The 13426-nt window shown below is 38.0% G+C and overlaps 1 protein-coding gene across 1 annotated transcript; it reads right to left on the reverse strand.

Moving 5' to 3' along the window:
• Positions 1-12628: 12628 nt before the first annotated feature.
• On the reverse strand, positions 12629-13115 carry LOC109242304. Its single transcript, XM_019409175.1, has 2 exons — positions 12923-13115; positions 12629-12840 (listed from the first exon to the last, which is right to left on the reverse strand). The coding sequence occupies exons 1-2, from the start codon at positions 13113-13115 to the stop codon at positions 12629-12631; spliced, it is 405 nt and encodes a 134-aa protein (XP_019264720.1).
• Positions 13116-13426: the final 311 nt, after the last annotated feature.

The following is a 13426-nucleotide window of genomic DNA, read 5'->3' on the forward strand; positions in this document are numbered from 1 at the left end:
TTAAATAGTTAAACGACGTGATGTATTAGGTGTTTTTCCTTTGGTCATGCACTTCTTTATTAGACATGTCAACATTTGTTCCAATTCTATTTTCAGATATGTAATTAATTACATAAATAGTGTTGTTTTTCCTTTCTAGGAAGTTAATATTGCTGAAAATTACTCCATCCATTCGCTTTTACTTGTCCAGTATAAACAGATTTTCACTTTTACTTGTCACTTATAGCATATCAAGAGAGGATAATTTTTTTTTTCCTGTTATACCCACATTATTAATTACTTATTTCAAATTATTTTCTCAAATTCATTAAAAATATGCATCAATAAATATGGGTATCATGGTAAATTATACACTTTATTTATTATTTCTTACGCGGTGTGCAAAATCCATATATAGTGGACAAGTAAAAGTGAACGGAGAGAGTAATATTGTTTCATTTGTATTTTCAATTAAAACTGAAAATGTTCTAATTAGTCTACTCCAACTTATGGTGTTGCATTGTACTTCTTATTTTAATATTAATACTTGAAACGTCAAAAGGTTTTTAATATACTCACAATTATGAATAATATTTCATATTCTTTCAAAAGTTTCAAGAGCACTTTAACAATTCAATTCAAAACATGATGCATTTGTTACCAAAAAATAAATGAATTTTTTTTCATAAAGCACTATACTACTATAGTTTAAAATCTAGTAACTATAGTTTGCATATTTATCATTTGTAGTTACTGTTCAATTGTTATCAGCTTGTATTACTTGTATTCAAACGCACAAGGAATACAACATCTGTCAACTGTATTGGTGTCCCCAACGAATACAATATGTATCAACTTATTCGTTAACTCAATTATATTCGTTCGGTAACGGATACAACCTGTATCAGCTATATTGATTCGCGCAACGAATACAACCAACGCGAAATACAAAAGGTGTGTACAAAGGGTACAACCTTTATCTGTTAGAACATGCGCAGCGAAAGCAAGCATACAAATTAGGCATCAAATACATTTAAACTAGACAATGCTATAATTACTAGATTAGAAGCACTAACCTCTTGAAATCGTTGCACAAATCCTCCACACAGCAAGAATCCATGGCTGCAGTCTTCTGCTATATGCCTAGTAAAAGCTTGGATGAGTTTGCTTTGAGCGGGCAAGAACAATACAACTCTAAAAAGTGAGTTATTGGGTGAATCTTGTCTCCCTTAAATAGACACGTTTTTAGCCAAAAATAGGGCTCCAAAAACGTGTAGGATTCTGCTTTCACAAGTACGTAGAATCCTACTCTAACTCTACCAGATGACTTTTCTCCCAAGTCACTTTTTACCCAAGTCAGTCCAGGTTTTTACTAGGTATAGCAGGGACCACAGAAATAATAAGAGGCTACTAATTATAGTATTAATTTAAAATTAGCATGAATTAATTTTTACTATAATTAATTACAGTTTATTCCACTAAAAAACTACAATTGAACTCCTTAATATGAATTTCGAAAATTCAGTAACACTTATTTTAACTCCCCATGTTAAGATCTCAAGTACCAGTTAATTAAATTAAATCACTGAAAATTTAATATAATCAACTAATTAAATCCTTTACAATTCCGCTTAAACTATTTCATGTGACGGATATAAAATCCACCGGCCGAGTTTTCACATGAAAACTTATAAGCTTACATAAAGGGGTATCATCAAACTCAAAACCGAGTCATGGATTTTATCAACTAATTATTATTTCACAAATGTTATTCGTTATTGTCCAATCTCTTAGGCATACACTAACTCTGAATAGAGTCGTACCTTTTGATATATCAAAACAATAAACAAATTACATTGATCATAATAATTATATCAAGATTTGGAGTATAAGCTCATAATGAATTAAAGAAAATATTTTACATATATTCAATACAAAAATATCTTTTCTCTACTTGGTCCGTTCAATGTACACTAAGTATACTAGCACAAGAAGTCGGAGCAAAATCACTCCCATAATCAAGACAAATTATACTATAATCTTGTGCTACAATCTGTCACGACCCAAGATCCACTAAGGGTCGTGATGGCGCCGGACACTACTGTCAGGCAAGCCAACCAAATACTTAATTAAATCCTTATTTTAATACTCTTGAAATCTATGGTTTTCCTCCAAATTTACCATTTTAAAAAGATAATCGTCTTAAATCAAATTAAATAATAAGCAGTTGATATAAAATACTTTACAACCATCCTAGAACCCGGTGTCACAAGTGCATGAGCTATTTCTAAGAAACAATATAATACAACATCCGTCCGGAATACAAATGGACAGAAAGTAAATACAATATACTGGAAGGGACTATACTAGCTGCGGGCCGCCTCGAGTAATGCAACTCACCTAGTTCCAGTATCATCCATGATGCTACGCCCAGTAGGCCACTAGTAGTACAAGTGCCTGTGCAACAAAAATGCACAGAAGTGTAGTATGAGTACATAAATAATGTGTACTCAGTAAGTATCCCGCCTAATCTCGAAGAAGTAGAGACGAGATGGCAACTTCGACACTTACTAAAGGTCCAATAATAATATTATTAATGCGATGACTCACAGATCCATTAAGAACAACAGTAAAATTCAAATGAGTCACTAAACAAGTGAAAGTTCCTTTTTAATTAAAATTTCCGGATTCATAATCCATTAATTGACAATTATATCAAGTCGGGGAAAGCAGGTATTAGTATCAACAACTATCACAGCAAGCAATACAAGCATGTGCAACTCATGCCGAGGACGTACGACCCGATCCAACAATATTTAAACTGTGCACTGCCAGAGGGTCGAATGGCGCGAACCATAGATGCATCTATTACCCCGCTCGCGAATCATACATGCTACACGGTCAAATTTAAATAAACAATCACCTTGCTCGTGTACCATGCATGCGACGCAGGTACACATAGAAATATATGCTCAACAGCAAATTAAGAATTTTTTCGCGGAATCTTCATCCCATTAGAAGCCAAATTCTCTTTTAATGATTTAAGGAATAAAGTTTAATTCTCTTAGAAATTTATTTACCAATTCGATAGGATTTCAGCAATTCGTACTGTCGATAACATTACAAGTATTCCAAATACAGCATGCTTTCGGGTCCTAGACTACCCGGACAAGAACATAGTAGTAGCTACGCACGGACTCTCGTCACCTCGTGCGTACGTAGCCCCCACAAATAGGAGCACATAACCAGTTAATTCACCTATGGGGACAATTCCCTCTCACAAGATTAGAAAGGAGACTCACCTCGCTCCGAAGATCCATAACCCTACCACGCCCTTCCGAAAACTCAAATTGATGCACAACGCTCCAAAACTAGCCAATAGTTATGCAAATCCATTAATATACGATAAACTACTCATATTAATCCAATTTATAATAATTCCTAACCCCGATTGGAAAGTTGACAAAAATGCCCTCAGGCTCACGTGCCCGGATTTCCAAAATTTTCGAAGAATAAGCTTACCCATAGGCTCACGAACTCAAATATATAATTTTCTCTTAATTCCATACCCAAAATCATGGTCAAATTCCAAGAACATGAATTTCTAGGCCTTTCTACCAAAACCCCAAATTTCTACCAATAAACATGCCAAAATCTATACATAATCGATGTATTTAACTAAGATGGATGGGAATGACTTACCTTGCCATTAAATGATGAAATCCCCTCTTGAAATCCTCCAAGAATCGCCCAAAACCAAGAGAAAATGAAAGAAATGGGCCAAATCCCGACTTTAAAACAACACACTGCCTCCAGCACTTTCCGCACCTACGATCCTATGACCTCTTCTGCGGTCCCGCAGGTGCGGGCCAACCTTCTGCTTCTGCGGTTTCCTCTAGGCCCCCTTATTTCCGCTTCTGTGCCTTACCTACCGCAGGTGCGGTCCCGCATCTGCGGCAAAATGACCGCATCTGCGGTCCCAGCCTGGCCGCCCATCTCCGCTTCTGCGACTCGACTACCGCAGGTGCGGTCCCGCTTCTGCGAGTACATGACCGCATCTGCGGTTCCTTAACTCCCAGCCCAAACTGCATCTGCGGCTCTTCTAGCCGCTTCTGCGGCTCCGCACCTGCGGCCCAATTCTCGCAGGTGCGGTTATGACAACAACCAGCAATTTCAGCCTTCCAAAAATCTCATTTTCGATCCGTTAACCATCCGGAATCCACCCGAGGCCCCCGGGACCCCAACCAATCATACCAACTAGTCCCAAAACACATTACGGACTTGCTCGAGGCCTCAAACCATATCAAACAACACAAAGATCATGAATCGACCTCCAATCCAAGCTTTATGAACTTTAGAATTTCAAACTTCTCCTTTCGATGCTTAAACCTATCAAATCACGTCCGATTGACCTCAAATTTTGCAGAAAAGTCATATTCGACATTACAGACCTACTCGAACTTCCAGAATTGGATTCCGACCCGATATAAAAAAGTCCACTTCCGGTCAAACTTCTCAAAAACCTTCAAATTTCCATCTTTAGCCAAATGACTTCGAAATGACCTACGGACCTCCGAATTCACTTCCGATCGCGCTCCCAACCCCAGAACCACCATATGGAGCTATTGCCAGACTCGGAATCTCAAACAGACATCGATGACACTGAAATGCACTACAAGCCAAACTTATGAAATTTCTTCCAAAATGCTAACTTCTACAATAGGTGCCAAAACACTCCCAGGTTATCCAAAACCCGAACCGGGCATACGCCCAAGTCCGAAATCATCATACGAACCTGCTGGAACCATCAGATCCCGATTCCGAGGTCGTTTACTCAAAAATCCAATCCTAGTTAGTTCTTTCAACTTTAAGCTTCCGAAATGAGAATTCTCTTTCCAAATCAACTCCGAACTTCCCGAAATTCAATTCCGACCACGCGTACAAGTCATAATACCCGAAATAAAGCTGCTCATGGCCTCAGACTGCTGAACGACACGCTAGAGCTCAAAACGACCGGTCGGGTCGTTACACAATCATCAAGATATTTTGTCCAATAATATCTTCGATTGTGAACATAGTTTATTTATTATGAGAACCGACAATTTAATCTTCTGTGCATGAGCTAAGACTCCATACACTAAATTTTCTACTACATAACTAAAAGGACACACATGTAACAAATGATCTATTTAAAATAGTACTTTATTGAATTGATTAAATTAAATAAATAATTGTTCCATAAAGAATAAAATAAAATACTATGTCTAAAACGCATGGTTAATAGTATATCCCAACAATATCCCACTTAGACTCATAACCATGCATCTACTACTCTAGTACCCATTCCTTCTACATGCTTGTCAAAAATCTTTTGTGTCAAGCTCTTTGTAAACGGGTCTGCCAAATTGTCCTCTAACGCAATCTTCAGCACTCTTGCATCACCTCTCTGAGTTATGTCCCGAATTAAGTGATATTTACGCTCAATATGCTTACTCCTTTTATGGCTTCTTGGTTCCTTCGAGTTTGCAACTGCACCACTATTGTCACAAAAAAGTACAATCGGTGGTTGAAGGGAAGGAACTATAGTAAGCTCTTTTAGAAAGTTCCCGAGCCAAACAGCCTCTTTAGCTGCCTCGGATGCAGCCACATATTCGGCTTTCATGGTAGAATCAGCAGCACATGATTTCTTGATGCTCCTCCAACTTATGGCTCCACCTCTTAGGGTAAAAACATATCCTGAGGTAGATTTTCTAGAATCTCTATCTGACTGGAAATCTGAATCAGTATAGCCAATGGGTGCAAGATCACCTGAGTGATAAACCAACATATAATCCCTAGTCCTTTTCAAGTACTTGATTATACGTTTAACGGCAGTCTAATGTTCTCGTCCAGGGTTAGACTAAAATCTACTAACCATGCCAATAGCAAAGCAGATGTCAGGTCTAGTACATAGCATAGCATACATGAGACTCCCTACAATAGAAGCATAAGGGACCGCCTTCATCTTTTCTATCTCATCAGTCATTTTTGGGGACTGATCTTTCGACAGAGAGATTCCACGTCTAAAAAGGAGAAAGCCTTTCTTGGAATCTTACATGCTAAATCTGGTGAGAATAGTATCAATATAAAGTGCTAGGGATAAGCCTAATATCCTTCACTTACGATCTCGCATAAGCTTGATCCCAAGGATATGTGCCATCTGTCCCAAGTATTTCATATCGAAAAGTGAGGACAACCATTCCTTTACTGAATTCAACATGATCACATTATTTCCTATGAGCAAAATATCATCTACGTACAAAACCAAAAATGTAACTTTATCTTCATCCCACTTCTTATAGACACAAGACATATTTTCACATTGATCAAAATCGAAGGTTTTAATCGATGAGTCAAAACAAGTGTTCCATGCTCTAGAAGCTTGTTTCAATCCATAAATAGATTTCTTTAATTTACACAACATGTGCTCATTGCCACTTTTTATGAAACCAACTGGTTGTGCCATATAGATGCACTCATCAAGACTTCCATTTAGAAAAGCCTTCTTGACATCCATTTGCCAAATCTCATAATCATAATGAGCAATAATGGATAAGAGAATCCTAATGGATTTAAGCATGGCTACTGGCGAAAAGGTTTCCTCATAATCGTTCCCTTCTTTTTGAGTAAACCCTTTTGCAATAAGTCTAGCTTTAAAAGTTTGCACTTTTCCATCCACTCCTCTCTTTTTCTTATAGATCCATCTACAACTAATGGGTTTGACTCCAGCAGGTGGTTCTATAAGATCCCAAACTTGATTGGAGTAAATGGACTCCATTTAAGATTTTATAGCATCAACCTATTTATCAGCATCTGTATCCTGTAGTGCTTCGTCGTAATTAATATTAGGCTCTTCAGGGATTCTATCATAAGATTCTCCCAAGAGCGCAAACCAGAGAGGTTTTCTAATAATTCTCCCACTACGACTAGTCACTAAAGGTGCAGTCTGATTTTGTTGTTGAATCAAAACATCATTTTCTAGAACTGAAGCCTCAATGTTATCCTCCACACCTTGCGATGCTGGGATATTATTAACTTCTTCTTGGAGTGCAGGCTGCAGAACAATTTTAGGTTGCTCAACAATCTGATGTTACTCAACATCACTCCCACTACTTTGGGGTAGTGAGATGTCAGGCAATCGCTGTTGTGCATTCTGCTGCCTATTGACATTTCTCCCACTACGATAATGGAGTGGTATGTCAATAGTGGCTTCCGAGATATGTTCCAGAGATGAGTGTTTAGTTACTCCATTACTTAATTCCTGTAAAACTAGTTTACTTCTAGGAATATGGTTCATTAAATAGTCTCTTCTAAAAATCTGGAATTTGTCATAACAATTACCTTCTTTTCTTTGGGACAATAAAACAAACCGCCTTTAGTTCCTTTTGGATATCCAATAAAAATGCATACTTCTGTCCTTGATTTTAATTGATCCGCTTTCCCTTTCAGCATATGTGCTGAACAACCCCAAACCCGAATGTGCCGTAAAGTTGGCTTGCGCCCAGTCCACAATTCTACTGGAGTTGAAGGTACTGACTTTGAAGGAACCAAATTTAGAATGTAATTTGCTGTTTCTAAAGCATATCCCCAAGATGGCAAATCGGAATAACTTAACATTGATCTAACCATTTTCATAAGGGTCCTATTTCTTCTTTCTGCCACACCATTTTGTTGTGGTATTCCTGGAGTAGATAATTAAGATGTAATTCCATAATCTGATAAGTATTTAATGAATTCCGCAGAAAATTATTCACCACCACGATCAGATCGCAATGTTTTGATATATTTATCATGTCGTTTCTCCATTTCTGTCTTAAATTCCTGAATTTATCAAAACATTTAGACTTACGGCGCAACAGATAAATGTATACATATTTTGAGTAATCATCTGTAAAAGTCACAAAATACTCAAAACCACCTCTTGCTTGTATATTCATGTAACGACCCGACTGGTCGTTTTGAGCAATTGCGTCCGGTTTGGCAGTCTGAGGTCACGAGTAACTTCATATTATGTATATGGACTTACGTGCATGGTTGGAATCTGTTTTTGGATGAATTGGAGTCGAATTGGAAGAAGGAATCTAGTTTTGGAAGCTTAAGCGGTGAGAGTTTGACCTAAATTTGACTTTTGAGTAAATGGCCCCAGAATGAGTTATGGATGATGTCAGTAGCTTTGTATGATGATTTTGGACTTACGCGTGCGTTCGGATTTGGATTTGGAGGCTCGCAGGGTAATTTGAGGCATTTCGACTAAAGTTGGAAAAGTTGAAGTTTGGAAAAATGGAGAGGCTTGACCCATAGTTGACTTTGTGTTATTGAGGTCGGAATGCGATCCCTAAAGTTGGAACAGCTCTGTTATGTCATTTTGGACCTGCCTGCAAAATTTGGTGTCGTTTGGAGTTGATTTGATATGGTTCGGCAGCTTGGTTGCAATTCTAGAAGTTCTTGAAGTTCATAGCGATTTTCATGCGTTTTGGCATTCGATTCGTGGTTCTAGAAGTTCTTTTGATTTTTTGATCGCGCAAGTGAGTTTGTGTTACGTATTCAGACATGTGTTGGTGTTTGGTTTGGAGCCTCGAGGTCTCGGATGAGTTTTGGAAACGTTTCAGAGTGTTTGGAAGAAAACTTCTGGTTTCTGCTGTCAGTTCTCGCATTTGCGATGAACGCAATTGCGATATTCTTCTCACATTTGCGACGCTGGGCTGGGGGCAGGGGAGTTCGCAATTGCGAACAAATTCCTCGAATTTGCGACCAGCAGCTCCACATTTGCGATAAAGCCGTCACTTTTGCGAACATCTCAAGGCTCGCATTTGCGAGACTTGGGTTGCATTTACGACCTGATCAGAGCTGGCCAGCCTTCGCATCTGTGATACTTATGTCTCATTTGCGATCTGATGTCGCAAATGCGACATATGAGGATGGTATTATGGTCCCCATTTCGGCACTTAGCTTCATTTGTCCATATTTTTGAACCCTAGGTCCGAGATTAGGCGATTTTGAGAGAATATTTTCACACCAAATCATTGGGTAAGTGTCTCTAATCAATTTCCAACTATATTTTGTGATTATATCTTAGATTTAACATCAAATTCATGAGAATCTAAAGGAAAATTTGGGAAAAATTGTGAAATTTTTCAAAAATGTAAAATGATGATTTGAAGGACCAAATGGTATTGGAATTTGATAATTTTTATATGGGTAAACTCGTAGCGGAATGGGTGTTCGTTTTTTGTAAATTTTGTCGAGTTTCGAGGTGCGGGCCCGGGGATTTGACTTTTATTGACTTTTTGCAAATTGTATAAGAATCATAGTTTTGTTGATTGAAATTATTTTCTCTTGCATTGGTTGATGTATTCAAGTTGTTTTTGGCTATATTGAGCCGGGCATTGATGAAATGGTAAAGGAAAAGCTAAATTGAGTATTGAATTGGCCGGATTGAGGTAATTATCTTGCCTAACCTTGTGTGGGGGACTTCCCCTTAGGGTTTGAGTCTTCTATGCTAATTGTAGTCCGTGCACGCGAGGTGACGAGTGTGTGCTCGGACTTATTTGTGGGAAATTTGCCTCTAGGGTTCTTAGGTCCTTATGTTCATTATTTGCAAAGTATTCCGTCATGCTTGAGTTTCCTAATTGCTTAAGTTACCTCTATATGCTCCATATGATGTTGCTAGCTTTCCTCTAATTCTTACGTGTTACTTGACCCCCAATTGCCTTAATTGAAGTGATTGCCTTCCTTATTGTTTTGATACTTCTTGATTGTGAATTCCTATGAATTCGTGCAAATATGTTACATGTCCATTTGTTGTGGTTACCAATGTAATTATCACATGCTTATTATGTCTTGTTGCTTTGTTAAGGTTAGTGTGCTTCTTGGTTTTTTTTCTCGTGATCCTTATTATGTACTATTCATGCTTGACTTGATGAGTATTCATGTTGGACCAGGCTTATGGTAATTCCTTTGTATTTGACCGTGTTGAGTATTGACTCAAGTTGGGATTCATTTTCTGAAGTTAATTGTTAGAACGAGATTGGTTATTGTTGATTCCCTTGCCGGGATGTATTTGTTTCTATTGTTGATTCCCTTGCCGGGATGTTATTGTTTATGATATTGTTTCCCTTGCCGGGATGTTATTGCTTATGATATTGTTTCCCTTGCCGGGATATTGTTGTCATACAATTGTTCCCTCGTCGGGATTCTTCTATGATTGGTGTTGATTTATATATTGGGATCGGGTTGCACGCCGCCACAATATTATATGGGATCGGGTTGCACGCTGTAACAATATTATATGGGATCGGGTTGCACGCTGCAATACTATTATATGGGATCGGGTTGCACGCCGCAACAATGTTATATGGGACCGGGTTGCACGCCACAACAAGGAGTAATAAGGGTGGATGGGTGGGATCGGGTTGCACGCCCAACATCATTATATGATTTGGATCGGGTTGCACGCCGCAACATCATTATATGATTTGGATTGGGTTGCACGCCGCAACATCATTATATGATTTGGATCGGGTTGCACGCCGCAACAGTATTATTTGATTGGGATCGGGTTGCACGCCGCAACAAGAAAGAATAAAAGTGAATATTGATTGCATGGTGAGGATTGAGAGTTAAAGCACGAAGCGTGATGCCGTGCACTTTCTGTTTGCTGTGTTTATTGGTTGTTATCAATTCAAGTGCTTTAACTGTTTAGATTCCTTTACTACTGTGATCCTTTGTGTTGGAATTCATAGTGTTTTCAATACCTCGCCGTATTTATATATACATATTTCAATACTTCGAATTTCAAAAATTTCACATTTTTAATTCAAATAGTTACTCAATTAAATTCCCTTAAACCGTCTGAAGTTGTAATTTACTTAAAAAGAAATTTCTACTAAGATAATTTATTAAATCCCATGTTAAAGGTAATAATTCATTTGATGTGGTATTTTAAATTGAAAATGGTACTTTCTTTATTCAAATGATTTCTAAAAATAACTTCATCTTTTCTTGCTGAGTTCCTAATTGGTTTAGAAGCTGTACCCTACTTTATGTTATGTAAATGAGACTCTTGGAACATCTTAATTTAGTTATGGGTCCTATGTACTGAGTAACATGAGAACGTGGTTGTACAAAGTGAGACAAAATATGTGGGCACAAGGTGCCGGGTGTGCTAAAGGTTTGGAAGTTGAGGTTATGATATGAGACATCGAGTTCTGAGATAGCTGGGGTTGTGCACCAGAAACGATATGATTGATTGAGTTGACATTGTCTTCCTTACTTGAGTTCATTCTACTTCTCTGTGTTCCAGCTATGTTTGTGTTTATTTATTTGGTTATCTTTCATTTCCATCGGAGTTTCCTTTTATTATTTCGACTGTTTGTAGATTGATTTATCCCTGCTGTTGATATTATTTCGTTACTTTCATCTTGATATTTGTTATCATATCCTGTTTAATCTGTCTGACCAGTAGGTGTCTTGATTGTTCCTCGTCACTACCCCGCCGAGGTTAGTCTTGATACTTACTGGGCACCGCCGTGGTGTGCTCATACTACACTTCTGTACTTTTTTGTGTACAGATCCAAGAATTGATCGATAGTAGCTGTGCGGATCGTCGCGGTGGAGATTCAAGGTAACCTGCTGATGCTTTCACTGGCCTCGGAGTCACCTTCGATTGTATTTACATTCCATTCGGTCCTTCTCGTTCTGGAACAGTGTTGTATTTATTTTTTATAATTACTCTTAGAAATGCTTATGACTTGTACCACCGGTTTTGGGAATTGTTATTTGTTCAGAGTAATTTAATTTAAAGTTAGTAAATATCAATGTTATTTTAGTTAATGTTAGGCTTACCTAGTTTAGAGACTAGGTGCCATCACGACTCCTTCGGAGGGATTTTTGGGTCGTGACAATTCATAGGGCTACACAAATCTGAGTGAATTAATTCTAAGTTATCGCTGGCTCTATTTCCTTTTGAGGGAAAATGTCTCTTGGTCATTTTACCTTCTAAACAGGATTAGCATGTTGGCAGCGACTCCACTTTCAATAAACTCAAAGGTCCATCAGAGACTAATCTCGAAATCCTATTTAGATTTGTATGACTTAGACGTAAGTGCCCCAAATAGGTTTGACTCAATTTAGAAATACGTTTTCTTTTATGTGGCAGATTAATGTTATTTAATTCTTTTGGTTGTTGTAGCACATGAGGAGATATATCAAGAATAAAAAGGTCATGTACTCTGGCAGCAGTGTAGATAAAACATTTATTAAACTTAATAACAGCAGAGTTTTAGCAAATAAATATTATAACCAGCATCCATTATTTTCGCAACCGAAATCAAATTCCTTCTAATAGAAGGTACATAGAGAACATCTTTCAAAACTAAAACTCTATCACTACTAAACGAAACTCTAATATCTCCAAATGCTAAAGCTGGTGCTGGCTCGCCATTGGCTTGAAAAACGCAAACTTCATTCTCACTTAGCTACCGCGTTTCCTGAAACCCCTGCAAAGTAATGCAGATATGATTAGTGGCTCCCAAATCTACACACTAAAATATGGTAGAAACAGCCGCTAAACAAGTTTCAACGACATTTAAATTTGAATTACCTTGCTTATTCAACTTTGCCCAATAGGCAGGGCATTGCTTTTTGTGATGACAGGTTGCTTGCAATGATAGCACTTTCTTTTGGGCTTTTTCACACCAGCTGCACCTCCAGGTGCCAAAACCTTTTGAGCCTTCTTTTTTCTCTTACCGCCTTTCGACTTAGAAACTGAAGCTTTCTCAACATTGAGTGCCACAACTGGAGCTTGTTGTTTGATAATAAATTCTGCCACTTGCAGCTCATAACAGTTTCGCTAGTGACAAATCCATTTTGTTCATATTATAGTTCAAGCGGAATTGTTGAAAACTGTCAGGCAGAGTTTGCAGGACAATCTCAACTTGAGACTCCTTATCAATCACAGCTCCAAGGACCTCCAGTTCATTCAGAAGACTCATCATCTTCAGAAAATAGTCCCTGACCGATGATCCTTCAGCCCTCTTGGTGTTCAAAAGGGCTTTCATTGCTGTCTGCTTAGCCGTACGATTTTTCTCACCGAACATCTCTTTGAGACTTTCGAGCATGTGTTAAGCAAACCCCATAGACTCATGCTAATGTTGCAAAACATTCGCCATAGAGGCAAGAATGTAACATCGTTCCATCTCATCAGCCTTAACCCATTTGTCATAGGCCTTTAATGTCACGACCCAAAATCCACTAAGGGTCGTGTGGCCCCGGACACCGCTGTCAGGCAAGCCAACCAAATTACTTAATTAAATTCTCGTTTTAAATATTTCTAAAATCTCTTCTTTTATACGTTAAGCTATACATAGTAAATTTCACTGAATAAGAAAATGGAACCTTTAACAACTTT

This window comes from Nicotiana attenuata, unplaced genomic scaffold, assembly GCF_001879085.1.
Source record: "Nicotiana attenuata strain UT unplaced genomic scaffold, NIATTr2, whole genome shotgun sequence".
Lineage (NCBI taxonomy): Eukaryota > Viridiplantae > Streptophyta > Magnoliopsida > Solanales > Solanaceae > Nicotiana > Nicotiana attenuata.